Raw genomic sequence first — 15,349 nt, forward strand, 5'->3', positions numbered from 1 at the left:
GTTTGTATATTCTTTCTCCGCTCTAATGACACCAGAGTAGTATCACTACCAAATCAGCGTATCTATTATGGTGTTGGAGACTTGAATTATACGCTTTAGGGAGCGGAGAAAGAATATACAAACCTGTATCCAACAAATGTGTGTTGTAACTGTTCTGTCTGCTTGTAATTGTGCAGGTCGCAATTATATATATTGTCTTAATTTTATCTTGTTTTAGTTCAGGGATTTAGTTTAGTTATCCCTATTGACTGTTTTTTAATATATTCAAATAAATGAACTTTTAACTTTTCCATATTTTGTTGTATGTATTTGTTAAGTCATAAGGTACATTATTTTATACCTGTTTTTATTTGTGCCTTAAGGGAACCCTTTCTCTTATCACAATTCAACCCCCAACATATACATACTACACATACTCACCACATTCAGTGGTCACGGCTGGCTTCAGGGCGGCAGCTGCGAGTCTGGCCATCATGGGTGAGATGAGGCCTTTGCTGGCGGAAATCCTGTCCATGATGGAGGTGCTCGTGAGTGATGAGATGGGAGTATCACTGGATCTGGAGCCTGTTTGGGATGGGCACTCTGCCTGGGCAGCACTGGAAGAAATCACACTCATCAGATTGGTCCCACTGACAGGAAGTGATGTATTCAGGCGGTAGAATGGGCTGGTTCCAGAAAGTGCAGCATTGGAGAGGGAAAGACTCATAGGCATGTTACTGGGCAAGGTCTGAGACAAAAGGGTGGACATCTTGCTCGCACTTGGCATGGGGTTGCTAGGCTTAGAGGTCTGAGGAGAAGAGTGCCCTCCTGCGCTAGGGAGTATGACCGACACGGAAGACTGCTGACTGGTGGGGGAGGCGCTCAGGCTAGAGTTTTTGCTACTAATGGCCGAGAAGTCAATGAGGTCATCGTTGCTGGAGTCATCGGGCTCATCTTTGACGCCGGTGACTGAGGAAGGTAGGCCTAGAACACCGGCACTACGGACATGCCGGCGCTCATGCTTGCGCTTGTGAGAGGTCATCTGGCTGGTGGAAGTGAAAGTGAAGCCACACCCAGCACGTATACAGTGGAAGTGGTTCGTAGCCTTGCTGTAGACACACCCTTCATACTTGCACTCTTCGTACTTGTAGTACTTCTTGAACCCATCTTTGGCATAAGCATCGTCCTTTATGTGGTAGCTCTTGTGCTTCTCAATGTCGCATTTATTCTTGAACGTGAAGGCACAGCCAGTCCTCCTGAAGAGAGAAACAAAGAAGGGGTTCTGAGAAAGGGTAGCAAGCCTACTCGGGGAATGGCGGAGGCATTCTCTCAGGGGGTCCAAGAAAGTGCTGAATACCCCGCAGTGGCACTACGTCAGGCGCGCAAAACCCATTGGACTCACAGGGCTTCAGCCCCCCCCCGTCGTGTGTGGCAGCCCGGGATGAGACAGCTTCCCGGCGCACACACCGCCGCACCCGAGCACTTCACAGGTCTTTAAAAGACCATTTGCATGTTAATGAGGCCTCGCTGTTGTTTCACCCCTTCTAAGAGCCCCTGCAGCTCCACTCTGCCTATGGCTTAAAAGATTCAGCACCCCCCGAAATTTTTTCTTAGCCCCCCCGAAATTTGGCTCTAGTTGCGCCTCTGCACTACGTGACTACGCGCAGCTGCTCTTTTAAGAATTTATGATTTTTAAAGCCACTGTGACTACGTCAGAACTGTAGAGGCTGCAGTGTAGAGGGTGAAGTGAGAGAATAAAATGGAGTAATATTAAAAAGTTACTCACCTGTAACTACACTTTTTCAGCGTTGTACACTTAACATATTTAGGTGCTTTTAGATCATTTCCAGTCTCCTGACTGGAAATAATCTCTACATTCAGTACAGCAGTATAACCAGTTCTGATGCAAAAAAGATTTGCCTGCCAAGTGCATCTTCTAGGACTATTAACACCCCTTGAAGGTGGTGCACAGTTATGTGTATGCTGTGTAGAATTACTCATTTCCGAGTAGTTTGACCTTCCAGGGACAGGACTAGAGGTCTTGTTCCCTCTTGTTTCCATTTATTTCAAATGTTCTGATCTGTCCAGAAGCCTTTCATTATTAGATAGGATGACCTCCACAAGCACTATGCGAAGCCTGCCTAATGTATGGATCGGGATCTTGAAAATGCAGTGTTATCCCCCATTGTCCAGGATTTAGCAACCGACCATGGGCACCTTGAGTTTTCACACCAGCTTGGCTTGATCCTCCAAGCGCCCTGGAATCTAATGTCATTAAGCATCCAGTTGGACTTCAATCGTAGTCCTGTGAAAACGTGCAATGAGGAACAGGACTACAGAAGAACAATAATCCCAACAGCATTTTGTGTTTTTCTACTGACCAACTGAGGTTCTGCCTGAATTTTCTGGCTAAGATGAATAGAGTCTTAACACTTGGCTCTGTTCTCCGAATATGCAATGGAGCCAGGCCTTGCACGTTTGAATCAATGTGTGCTCCCAGAAATAAAATAGAGCTGTTTTTCTTTTTTTAAAGGCATGATTCTTGATCTTCACCGACAAGATCGACTGATTGCAGAAATACATTCTATGGCGTCTTGCAAGTGCATACCACTCCAGTCTGAGAGGCCCTCATAAGCATGTCACTGGCAGTAGACAGATACTGATCTTGAATGCGTCGTCTATATACTTTCACAGCATATCTAAATGTTTAGCCTGACCTTCTAGACAATGGTACTAAAAAATCAGTCCTGTTTATTGGTTAGCTGTTGTCAGCCTATGTCCGAGATACTCGTTGAAATGTCAATATGATTATTAGTAGGTTACTCCCTTTCAATCAAAATGGGTTTGTCTTCAGGATCTCTTATCTTCAGCAGGAATTCAAGAAATGATGACAAGTGATTCCACACCAGAGCTGTCAGATCGCACCCAAAATGACAAGCCCCTAATGGCTATTACCACGATCTGCCAACATAGACTAAGGCCCCTCTCTTTTTTTATCTAGAGGCACAGATTAATTCATGGGATGTTTTTGTACACGTTCTGAGACCTCGAAATCTGGCTGGGCTTGATCCAGAAAGTAAAGTACTCTAGAGGGGTCTCTGTGACCCTTGTGCTTCTTAGTTATGCTTACTGAGAAGGAAAACTTCATGGTCAAGAAACTTTCACCCCATTAGAAGTCTTCCAGCAGAATGGTCTTCATTTGCTTAATCTAATTCTCAAGGAGGTCATAAAGCAGGCACTGCCTCTCCTGTATCCATGCTAAGGTTGAATATTTCCAAAGGTTTTCTTTGAAGATATGAAAATTGCTGATGTTGCAGGGCCTCTTACGGGTCCTCCTTCTACTTACAATGCATTTTCTTATTCAGAGAAACATCTTCAACGTCTAACAAAATTGTCTTTATCTTGATAAGAGTTACAGGGTACAAGTAGGATGTTTGATGAAATTAGATGAGGATCATTTCCAATAACAATTATGCCTGTAGTCAACAAGGAACTTGAAAATGCATGAGCATGATAGCAATGGATAGTGCCGTTATTGGCAGAGAAGGGGTTGTCAATGAGGGGTTCCTAGTAGACAAGAGAATTGCTAATGATGGGGATGCCGACAAGCCATAGCCCTGTGATTAATGAGGTTTACTGAGGAGGGTGCTGAGATGATTTATATGCGAAAACTGTTACTGGCCCTTTCTGCCTCGTCAATGAACAGATCGGAGCAAGGGGCAGTGCCAATAAAGATCTCAGAGGTGAGAGAAAAACAAGCAGGATAGCAGCTTAGTTCAAGTCGAGACTGTTTACTCTTTTATACCCACTAACAACTTGCACTTTCAATTTCGTTTTGATGACTCTTCTTTAGCGGGATGATTTGTAACAACTATGTCAGTTAATTCTCGAGACGTGGGATGTAAGAAAGATGCCCTTTTTCCCTTCTCTTTATATTTTGGCAGAGAAGATCTTGCACATTAGTTTCACAAAATTAACTAGTAAGCTTCTATTTTATTCCTGCCCCTAGCATGGTATGCGGTCCCCTGGGACAGATGTAGGTAACCAGCCGAGAGGCTTGATTTGATGAAGATATGACTACAAGCCCCTCTAGCCCTGTTGTTGACCATGAGGCAATAGTATTGCCTAAATTGAAATACGGAGTTTCATTAAGTAACCGTATGTATTTTGTGTATACACATTAGGTGTGCACTTCACTGTATCCTTATTATAGGATTTATTAGGAGTGGTATGCACGGGCTGGACCATGTGTAGTCCTGATGAAGAGCTTGTAGGGGACAGCTCGAAACATGTTGACACAGACGCAATACTAAGGGAACCAAACTCAATGTCCGGTTTCTCCCTGGTATTAACCTCTGATTTTAACCATACCAGCTAGGGGCGGGAATAAAATAGTAGCTCACTAGTTAGGTATTTTTTAAGACTTATCTTCCTTCCCCTCCACCTCACATAGTCCATAACTAAGTGCTCCTACGTAGTTCGCAAGTTGCAGCACGCCTCAATCCGTAGAGGATTGAGAGAAACCCCAATGATGAAGTATGTCACCTAGGGGAAACCCTGGTGGTGAGGGGTCTCTAGAAAAAGAGTCTTTTTTCTAGTAAGGTGATTACAATGAACTTTCGTAGCATCCTAGTTTCCCCATAGGTTAGTTTTTTTTTCGATATACTCTAATTTTGTGAAACTATATACAGTAAGGAGGGTAAACCTAGCCTTAACCTCTACCTCCCCCGATTTTTTGGTTGTGCTTACACATTAAACATTTCATTCCTTAACTGGCTTCCCTATACAGGAACAAGCATCAGGCACTGAAACTCCCCGAGGCATCACCCTAGACTGTGGGAACTTTATCTCACCAGGCTGTAAAATGTTCTGAAAAAATTGGCTCACAAATATCAGAAGTAGTGATTAAGTTGTACCCAGTTTTCAGTGTAAATTGTCTGAGTAGTTTGTAGGAAAAAAAACCTCAAAGAAGCAGAGCGTCTTTCTTAAAGTCCCCTAACGTGTGAGATGATGTAGAAAATCTGAAGCTCGCCCCCCCCCCCCCCCAAAACTATAGAGGGTCAATTTTAAATCAGTTCCCCTTATTAGGTAGTCAAAAAACCCAAACAAGGAGGTGGCTATGCTACATAAAAAAGTGTATCAAATGTATGCCTTTATTACTGATGTGTTGAATATAGAAATATACTTAGGCTGCCCGATCTTATGATGGTAAATAGTTCAAGAGTGTGCAAATCTATGAAAGGTTCAATGCTCGAGGACAAGACCCTCCTCTACTCACAGTATAACAGATACTTGGAGACCAGGGGTATTTCTCAGAACGGCACTAAACCAGGAAAATAATACAGGATTTACAGAGGATCTTCTGTGAAGAATTATGCCCATCTTCAGTGAACGTGTACGGTTTATACATGGGCCTTCGCACGGGGACGAGACCCTTCTCACCTGCAAATGCATCTTTGCTGCATGAACTAATGTTGTGTGCCTATCAGTTGAAGTGTTTGGTCTAAGGACAGGTCTTGTGCACAGACATTGCTTCATTGCTGTGGAACTGTATAGTCTTTTGGCAGATTTTGTGCAAAGGACACAGCTCACCAGCAGTAAAGTGTTTGGTCTATGGGTGGGACTTGTGCACTGCTCAGGTACAGTGAAGTATAGGGTCTCCTGCACAATGGAGAGAGAGCATGACACTGCGACAGGTCTTATGTACAGGGTCTGGCTCCTCTTCACAGGTGTGTGTTATCTATAGACAGGTCTGGAGCATACTGTCATGTTCATCAGCATTGGAATTGTGTGATCTACAGTGAGCCTTGTGCAAAGCCCCCTGCTTATCTTCATCTGTATGCAGCGTTTTACTACTTTGAGTAAAAGTTGGTGATGTATAAAGTTGGAATATCTGGTCTACTGACAGATCTTCTGCCTGAAGCCCTGCTCACTGGAAGTTAGATGTGTGGTTTAGAGATGGGTCTTGTATGCAGCATTGTGCTCCCCCAGCTGGAGCTGTGGAATAAGGACACCTTGTGTAGAGCATCCTGCTCACCTGCAGTGGAAGTGAGTGGTCTTCTGCCCGTAGAACTGACAGTCCGTGGTCCCACAATCTTCCGTTGCACGGAACCTCTGGAAGCCATCGTTGATGAGCTGTGTGTTCTTTTTATGGAAGTTTTCGTGCGTCATGACATCTGAGGTACTGGTGTAAACCTTATTGCAGCCCACCTGCCAAGAAGACAAGATTTTAGCAATCGCAATGCTCATAAAGCCCACAGCCTAGTTAACACCAAATTGCATTTTTCTTTGTATAGTGAATAGCCAGTAGAACACTGGTTGTATCTCCACGATGCGGAGGGACAGGCGTGTCTTGAAGGGCGGACTCCCACAAAAGGATGGGAAAGGGTCTGCTACCTCCAGAATGACACTCTAGTTAACAGGGTGGGGGACAGTAAGTAGAAGGGGTCACAGACTGTCGCAGGAGCTGTGGCATGGGATGCAGGTCATGAACTGAGGGTCAGATTTAACAGTTTCTCGCGCAGTGCAGCAGCCTCAAATGCTGCGCTGTGCGAGAAGGAAAGCGCCATATTTACAGAAATATGGCACTCTTCCCCTCACACTAACGCCAACGCAGAAATGTGCAGTCGTGCGCCACGGACACATCTTTGCACCACAGTGCAAGGATGTCTCTGAGTTTAGCATAGGTTTTGTACTGGAAGGGTACCCTTCCAGTACAAACTACTATGCTTAAACTAACTTTAAACATTTTCCCACTTTGTATGTGTGCTGCACAGTGCAAAGTCGGAAAATAAAGGAGAAAAAAAGCGTGTCTTCTTCATAGTGCCTATCTGAAATGGGTGCTATTTTCCAACGCTAAACCTTATCTACTTTTTTTAGTTAATAGGGTTTAGATTCAGAAACCTTGGGTGGTTGCATGGGAATGCTCATGCAACACCCATCAGAGGCGCAACTAGAGCCAAATTTCGGGGGGGCGAAGTAAAAAATTTGGGGGGGGGGGCTGAACCTTTAAGCAATAGGCAGAGTGGAGCTGCAGGGGCTCTTAGAAGGGGTGAAACAACAGCGAGGCCTCATTAACATGCAAATGGTCTTTTAAAGGCCTGTGAAGTGCTTGGGTGCGGCTGTGTGTGTGCGCCGGGAAGCTGTCTCATCCCGGGCTGCCACACACGACGGGGGGGGGGGGGGGGGGGCGCTCAAGCCCTTGGAGTCCAATGGGTGTTGCGCGCGCCTGCCACCCATGGTACGCCCCTTTGGCTCTAAGTAATGCATAGCGCTGCTTTTCATTACTTTCAAGTGATTTTCCAGCATAAAACAGGTTTTATGCTGGAAAGTAAATAGGTCACAAAAGATTTAGTGTCATTTTGCGTAATGTTTGTGACACAAACTCGGCGTATAATCTTAGTAAAATAGGGCCCTCAGTGAACAAGACCTGCTGGTACGAAATGGGGGTGTAGTGAATGAACTGTGCCCCCAGACAGACACTGTGTTGGTAATTTGGTGGGGGTGCCAGTTGAAGTGTACGGTGCAGGTGATAAGTGATCCTGCACTGGCAGTGAGAGTCACACCCAGCATCGTAGAGAGCCACCCTTCCACCACCACGTGCCCACCCTAACCTCGCTTAGCCTATATTTGTGAAATGTTGGGATTTTCGGAGCCCTTGGCACGTGTTGCTGCGGTTCGCTTCTGCCAGAACGACATTTAAACGTCAGTGGAGCAGGAAAGGGGGGTGCGGTGGGTGTGGGCCGCCCCAGGTGTCATCGTTGAGGGGGGTGATAAAATGGCAAAAATGTGTTTGAAACACATATTTTTGCCATTTTGTTAAGCCGGGAGTGACAAGAGGGTACCACCTGACTTTGCTACGCCTCTGTTAAACGTGCTCTCACAGCTTGTTCTGTACCTCACACAGGGGGCCACGGGAGCCGGGGATTCAACGGGTGTGGGCGGGGGGTCAATGGGCCACTGCGGTACAGTAGCAGTGAGAACCCAGTGTTTACCTGAGGGAGGCGCGCGCGAAGCTCGCGCTCGGCTGGAATGCTGCCCCGTCCACTCTCTGGCATCGATCTGCCGGGAAACCGGGCAACTTTGCCATATTGAGTAAAAAACACAGAGACAATCCAAAAATGTGCCGCTGAGCAATGGCAAGAAGCGGGAAGGCATGTGATGTGCCAACATCTGCAGCATGTCAGAGGGAAGGGAACAACGCTGGCCCTCTCTCCCTACACCCCACTCCTTGCCGCAAGTTCACGTCCCTCCACGCGCGCTGACGCCACCGCCGGGTGAGTAGCAGCGCGTTATAGGAAGCCCAAATAAAATAATTAACCGTACTAGTTTTCTTCCCCCGCACGCCCTTCCCTCTATCCGTACCGACCCTAATTCCACCTGCACCCTTAATGTGACCATGAGCTCCATGCCAGCCTTCCACTGTTCACCTTTTCTCAATCACCCACCCTTGTCTCGTGCCCACTCCCCATCTTCGTCACTTCTCTCACCCATCGCCGCTGTTGAGGGGGACATAATAACACTTTGACAAATGCCCAAAAGGAGTAAGTTGGCCTCTAAATCTCCAGCGTTTTCCAATATAAAAGGCCCTCCGCGGTGACACCTTGAAAAAAAACAGAGCCCGCACGGGATGAAAAAAGAATTAAACAAAGCGCTCCTGGGGCCGAATGTGCAGCGAGAGCTCGGCGTTAAAGCAGGAAAAATGTGGGGTTTCTGTAAACAGGGAGCGGGACATTATCAGCACCAAGTATGGACATGAGAGGGAGATAGTAGCCGACCCTGGCTCCCGAGTTTACTTTATCACACCTTAGTCCAAGTGTGAGGTGGTGGCACACCGTGCTCAGAGGCCTCCCCGGGGGAAGGGTACAGAGAGGCCCACCTCTGGGGCATGGGTGCTGAGCAGCCTCTCACGTGGGAAAGGGTGCCAGGGGGCCTCGCATGCAGACGGGCACCATTTGAGGGGTTAAGATCCCTCAAGGGGTAGTAACAACCCGGTACCCTGGAGGAACTGCACCGACAGGCCTGCAATGGGGATGGGCACATCGAAGCCCATCCTGCCCAAACAAGGGTGCTGATGAGAATTTGGGGGGGGGGTCGGGGTGGGGGTGTACGTGGTCTCTCCGGTGAACTGGTGAGGAGAGGACTCTTGTGAAGGAAAAGGCAACGACTGGAGGCGTCTTTAACAGCAGAGGCAAAACTAACACCAACATTGAGCCCACACAAACGTCTGCGTGCACTCACACAAACACATGCACTGCCACCATGCACACAGAATAAACACTGCATTCACAGGCAACTCACATAGTGCACTGGCGCAAGCACTCCGCACAGCCACCTCGCCCACAAACACACCCTCATACACTGCCCCCTCGCAGGCCCAGGTATCTAGAGCGCACACACCCACAGTGTGCACACAACCGCACCGGCTAGTTCAATATATACAGGAGCACTCCACAAAGCCCCCTAAATAGCAAGTACTGTAAGTATCGTGTTTTATAAAGCGGTCCTGTTGAATTTTCTTGAATTTCCCTTGGTGAGGAATAGGGATGTTTCTATAAATTGGTGTATGTGCTAACAGCTAAAAGTGCCAAAGATTTCAAAATGCACATAAATGACAGCTGTCATTGAAGTGTCAGACGCTGGCCTCAATGTTGGCATAACAGACTCCAACAAAAGAGAGTGGTTTCTGTATTGAAAGATTGGAGTAGGTGAAACAGGTGGCTACGCACGACACAAGTGGCGCTCTCCACGCATAATCATAAGTTTTGAGTTTAGTTTAATGTACATAATACATACAATACGTACATATTAAAATAATTGCCTGTAATTGGGTTTCAGCTAAGCAGATTTTTAAAAAAAATCTAACTGTGTTGGCTGGGATATTCTTTTTGTAGAGCCTTCCTCGGGACCATGGGCAAAAGCAGCGGGCTCCGTATTGTATTCTCCTATTGCCGAACAGTGACCCATTTGGTGTTATCTGTGTATGCGTTTCCCCCATTGGGCAGGGATTCCACCTTGCAGGTATTCATTTTCTTTCAGAATCTAGACCCCCCCCCCCCCCTTGCAGACTTTCAGACATTTGAACATTAGAATGATACCCTGGAGAATCGGTCAGAGACTGGGAATCAATGCACTGATCTCCATGCATCTGAGGGCGCCTCTAGCTTCCTCTCAGATTCAAGACATGGATTGCCAGTAGCTTCCCTTCAGGTTCGGGATGGAAGACCTGGGGTTCATTTGGGCCTTCCTATGGACAGTAGACATTGGGCTTCTCCATTCTCCTTAGATTTGTGACTGGAGAATCTCGATTTCTTTGGCAATTTTTGGGTTCTCATTTGATTAACAATCCTGATATTTCGCTCCCATTCCGCACGAAGGAGGCCTCCAGCAGCCTCTGGATCCTACTTTTCCAGCAGGTTCCTACTGTGGGCGTTCACAGATTTTCGGGCAGAGATGTTATTTTCTTGCAACCATTCCCCTTCTTTTAAAGTCTGGATAATTAGTCAGTGGGTTCCACCCTGATATTAATTATTATATGTGTAAGATTTAATGAGTTGTTTCTGCAGCCCTGGTGCATTTTTTCCGGATACTGCATGTGACCGGTTTACTTGTTCCGAGGCGGTGTTTTAGTGTCATTCCAGGTCGTGTCCTCTGTCCAGTAAGCATCTCTCTGGAGCTCATGCTCTCTGTCGGTAAAATAGTATGAGCTGCCCTCAAGATTTTCTGAACTTGCCTCTGTGCTCCTCGTGGCCTGGTTCTGGTCAGTTCCACCTCGGCATTAGGCGGCTGCTTCTACTGGTTCTGCCCTTCTCTATTTGCTTCTCTTTTTTTGCCAACACTGACTGCCCCCTCCTGCTTGGGTCCTGCTATGCTAGTGCCTGTACTGGCCTTCTTTTTCAGTGCTCGACTGTAGCTGCTGGTGTCTGTGGTTGCTTTTCTTTTCTGCAAGTGGTTCTCTCTTTCTGAGCTGACCCTTCCTTTCAATTCTCATCAGTGTTTATTGGAACATGACCTGAGCTTGCGTTCCGGTGCTGGGGTCTAGACTCAGTCTTCCCGTGACAGCTCCTGATTTTTCTGTTTCTCTGTGAATGGTGATGACATTTTTTCTATCGGTACTTGGCGCTGGCTGCTGGTCCTGCTTCAACCTTTCGAGCTCACTGATCTGTAGGAGCATTCATCCTTTCCACTTCTTTCATCCTAGGGAGGTGACAGCTGGGCTCTAGAACCCTTCCCAAATGCATTAAACCAGGTGGAGACCTCTACTTATGGAGTCTTGTCAGAAGTGACTGCCTATGTACAGGTGCTGAGAGCTCAGGTGGAGATGCGCCCCTGTACCGCACAAGTCACAAGAAGGAATGATGTATCTGTACCAGTGCACAAATACGGTATCCCTGATGCGCAATGTCAATACTCTACAGCTCAAGGGTCTCCCACCACTTATCACTCCCTGTTGCACACTGTGAGTACTCTACAGCCCAAAGGTCTCCCACCACATATCACTCCCTGTTGCACACTGTGCGAACTCTACAGCTCAAAGGTCTCCCACCACATATCACTCCCTGTTGCACATTGTGCGAACTCTACAGCTCAAGGGTCTCCCACCACTTATCACTCCCTGTTGCACACTGTGAGTACTCTACAGCCCAAAGGTCTCCCACCACATATCACTCCCTGTTGCACACTGTGCGAACTCTACAGCTCAAAGGTCTCCCACCACTTATCACTCCCTGTTGCACACTGTGAGTACTCTACAGCCCAAAGGTCTCCCACCACATATCACTCCCTGTTGCACACTGTGCGAACTCTACAGCTCAAAGGTCTCCCACCACATATCACTCCATGTTGCACACTGTGAGAACTCTACAGCCCAAAGGTCTCCCACCACATATCACTCCCTGTTGCACATTGTGCGAACTCTACAGCTCAAAGGTCTCCCACCACATATCACTCCCTGTTGCACACTGTGAGAACACTACAGCCCAAAGGTCTCCCACCACATATCACTCCCTGTTGCACACTGTGCGAACTCTACAGCTCAAAGGTCTCCCACCACATATCACTCCCTGTTGCACACTGTGAGTACTCTACAGCCCACAGGTCTCCCACCACATATCACTCCCTGTTGCACACTGTGCGAACTCTACAGCTCAAAGGTCTCCCACCACATATCACTCCCTGTTGCACACTGTGAGAACTCTACAGCTCAAAGGTCTCCCACCACATATCACTCCCTGTTGCACACTGTGAGAACTCTACAGCCCAAAGGTCTCCCACCACACATCACTTTGCTCAACACCTGTAAGAACTCTCAAGGCCTCATGTAAAGAAGGGTGGCAATGTATACTCCTCTGAAAAGGAAGGGTAACAATTTCCTCAGTTAATGTAATTTCCAATGGAAGATTCTAGGTCGAAGGAATTGACATTGCAATGCAACGGAGAATCTTCAGATGGAAATAGCTTTGGAGCAAATTATGTTGCCACTATTTTTCAGGGAACTGTACGTTTGCACTATTCTCTTAATGAGGTCACTTGACTTGTGTCCTTTAGAGGCCTTATCAGAACATGTCCCATAACCAATAACCTCATCTTTTGTTTCTATTCAACCTTCGCATCTTCTTAGCCAAGAAGAGGCCCCTAGAGTGAACCTTAAAGTTAGACGAGAAATAACCTGCATCCAGCAACGAAGCACAAGAGGAGCGATCAATTCTGGGAGGCAATGGGGAAGCTCTGAGCTACATGTATTTGTCGATTAGAGTTGGATGTTAACGGAAAATCCAATGATTTGTGGATGAAATGGGGACATCTCTTTAAAGGTATCTCTGCTGAGAATGGTGTGGTGAGTTTACTTCCGCAATATTATAATTCCACCTCATTCATACATGTTCATTTTATAGCATATTATGAAAAAGGTCATGTATTCTAGTGCACATTAGTGAGGTAGTGGAGATTTCCAGGGACCAGGCTCAGTTGAGAAAGTGCAACCTGTCTGCATTTGCTGACAGGTTCAAAGGACAGCGCTGGGATAGACTGGTGGAGCTGCTTTCTATAAAATGAAATCCCTTGTGAAGTTTTGTATGTCTTCCACAACATCCAATATTGGCTCTCTGACGGTGTGGATACAGTTCTTAGTACTCTGCTTTGAGGCGGTGATGCGCTATGGAACTTGTTAGGAATGTTATGTATATTAGTATATTAGAGTGGCAAATTATTGCTCAACTTGCAGTGAGAATTATTACAGAAGTTTCCCCCAAACTTATTTTAGTAACTTTTTGTTTTAGTACTTTGATTACATACAGTTGTTTTCTATGTTGTTTTTGGACCAAAGGTTTTTGATGATGTATCTGGTCTAATAGTTGATAAACAATATTAACAAATGTCACTAGTATTTTATGTGTATTTTATTAAATATTTATGAGATTCTAAATATTGTGGTTGGAGCATAATTGGTCATTTTTTGACGTCAAAATTATATCTGTTGTTCTTAGGTTGACATTTAAGCATCTACCTAGCGAAAATTAACGGCAAGTCCAGGGAAAAAACTTAGTTTGGCTGAACCCTACCCCTGTGCCTTTATAAACGAGGATGATACTCTAAATTGTTGATGTGACTGAGAATTATACCTTTCTGTGTAGTGGAAAATCTTGGTTTGGCTGAAGCCTTTATAAAAGGGGTTTCTCTATAAATTGCTGATGTGATGGGAATTATACCTTCTGGTGGAGAAAGGATGGTCATATGATCCCATCGAGGAACTTGTTATTCAGAAATTTAGTCCACCTTCCACCAACTCAAGAAAAGATTTTAATGCCATCCAAATTATTTATAGTTGTGAGGAAATAGGAAAGGATCGAGACATTTAGCCAAAAATTCTTCTGGAGACTTTGATCTTCTACTTTAATTCTGGCCCATATAAAGGTAGACACGTGATGTATAATGGTACTACACAGTCCCTAATTATAGATACCTGAAGAGTTGATAAACAGGGTCACGGTGATCCTAATACCATCAGAGGCACAAAAAGACAGACATGACAATCTGTTTTGACTAAACTTTCATTCAAATCTGATTCTAAGCCTCCCTATTCAGGATTCTTTTGTTACCCAACAATAGTTGTGTATTAAACGGACCATCCAGCGATTGAGGTCACAATACATCTCAAAGCTCAAGCACACGTCATCAAACCAAAATTTTGGAATGCCAGTTATTGTTGATTATTAGTGAGGTAGGACTAGGTAGATAACTTCTTTTTATCTACACTGGAAGCCCCCCTTAAATCACTACCTGATCTATCTGAACTTAGAATCCAGGGACCTAAGATATCACAGTTATTTTGGGTCTGCCTGAGGATAGTAACCAGACTTTGAAGCATGTGATAGTGATGTGGACAAGAACTTTTAAAGATCAATGGTTTGACATTTGCAGTATGGATCGATGCTTCCATTGACAAAAAATGTCTGTTATCTCTATTGGTCATGTTAACATTGTCATAGTTACAGTTTTTGTCGCTTAGTGTTCTAAAGTAATGGCCATCTTGGCCAACGTCAGGCCTCAATATTGTAAATTTCATTGATTAAAATATTCAATAAATGTTTCAAAAGAAAGTTTCTTCCCTTAAGAAGGGGTGGCCCTTCTTCAGAGTCATCAACCGCTTCCACAATTTGAGCTCCTGAATTATTATGGCAGTAGGTCTTTATGGTCGATGGAAAGACGTAGGTCTGAAGCTGTTCACTACAGTTGTGTCCGGCCTTTCTCTGAAAAGTCACAACTGTTCGTTTTAACCTCTGAGCTTGATCCCTTGCCTGCTTGTAGGGAAAGAGCCTGGTTTGTGCCCCTATGCTGTAGTTAGATCAGTCTTTTTACTGTAGCCCTCCAGGTGAGGTCTATCGCCACTCCAGGTAAAATACATGCAATTCCCCATAGTTCGAACATCCCCCACCAAGAGTGTAGTTAGACTGAGTTAACAACTGAATGGTAACCGTTGAAAGTCGAGGTACCCTGCCCTTCCCAGTGTGCCTGTAGACAAAGTGTCTTTAGGGAAAGAAGTGACCCTAAACTAAAAGTAAAAAAATCAAGCATATGATTACAAGGTATGGCTTTATAAAGGGACCAGTGCCCTTAACCCTGATCGCAGGAAGCCGAAGAACCAAGGCACCCCGACTACCAGAAAAATGCAACTGCACTGGAAGGTTAAACCCACCTTCACACAACCTTCTCCAAGTAAGGGTCTTTGCACATCCAAAGCTACTCAGAGAGTCTTGGCTAACCAATGCAGTTCTTATAGCCAATATTCTGGACCAGTCGACAGAACAGGAGAATTTCATGTCAAATACTGATAGATGTGCCATAAAAGCACTTACATTTAGAAAAATGTTTT

The 15,349-nt window shown here is 45.5% G+C and overlaps 1 protein-coding gene across 9 annotated transcripts in view; it reads right to left on the bottom strand.

Moving 5' to 3' along the window:
* The window catches only part of CASZ1 (castor zinc finger 1), a 220,049-nt gene that overhangs the window by 57,055 nt on the left and 147,645 nt on the right, over nt 1-15,349 (bottom strand). For all 9 annotated transcript variants that reach the window (XM_085609857.1, XM_085609856.1, XM_085609853.1 and 6 more), the window contains 2 exons: nt 6,017-6,189; nt 421-1,235 (listed from right to left, as the gene is read on the bottom strand). In XM_085609857.1, coding sequence (XP_085465983.1) covers nt 421-1,235; nt 6,017-6,189 — 988 coding nt within the window. The remainder of the gene's footprint in view (nt 1-420; nt 1,236-6,016; nt 6,190-15,349) is intronic.

Source organism: Triturus cristatus, chromosome 1_2 (genome assembly GCF_964204655.1).
Source record: "Triturus cristatus chromosome 1_2, aTriCri1.1, whole genome shotgun sequence".
In the NCBI taxonomy this organism is placed as follows: domain Eukaryota; kingdom Metazoa; phylum Chordata; class Amphibia; order Caudata; family Salamandridae; genus Triturus; species Triturus cristatus.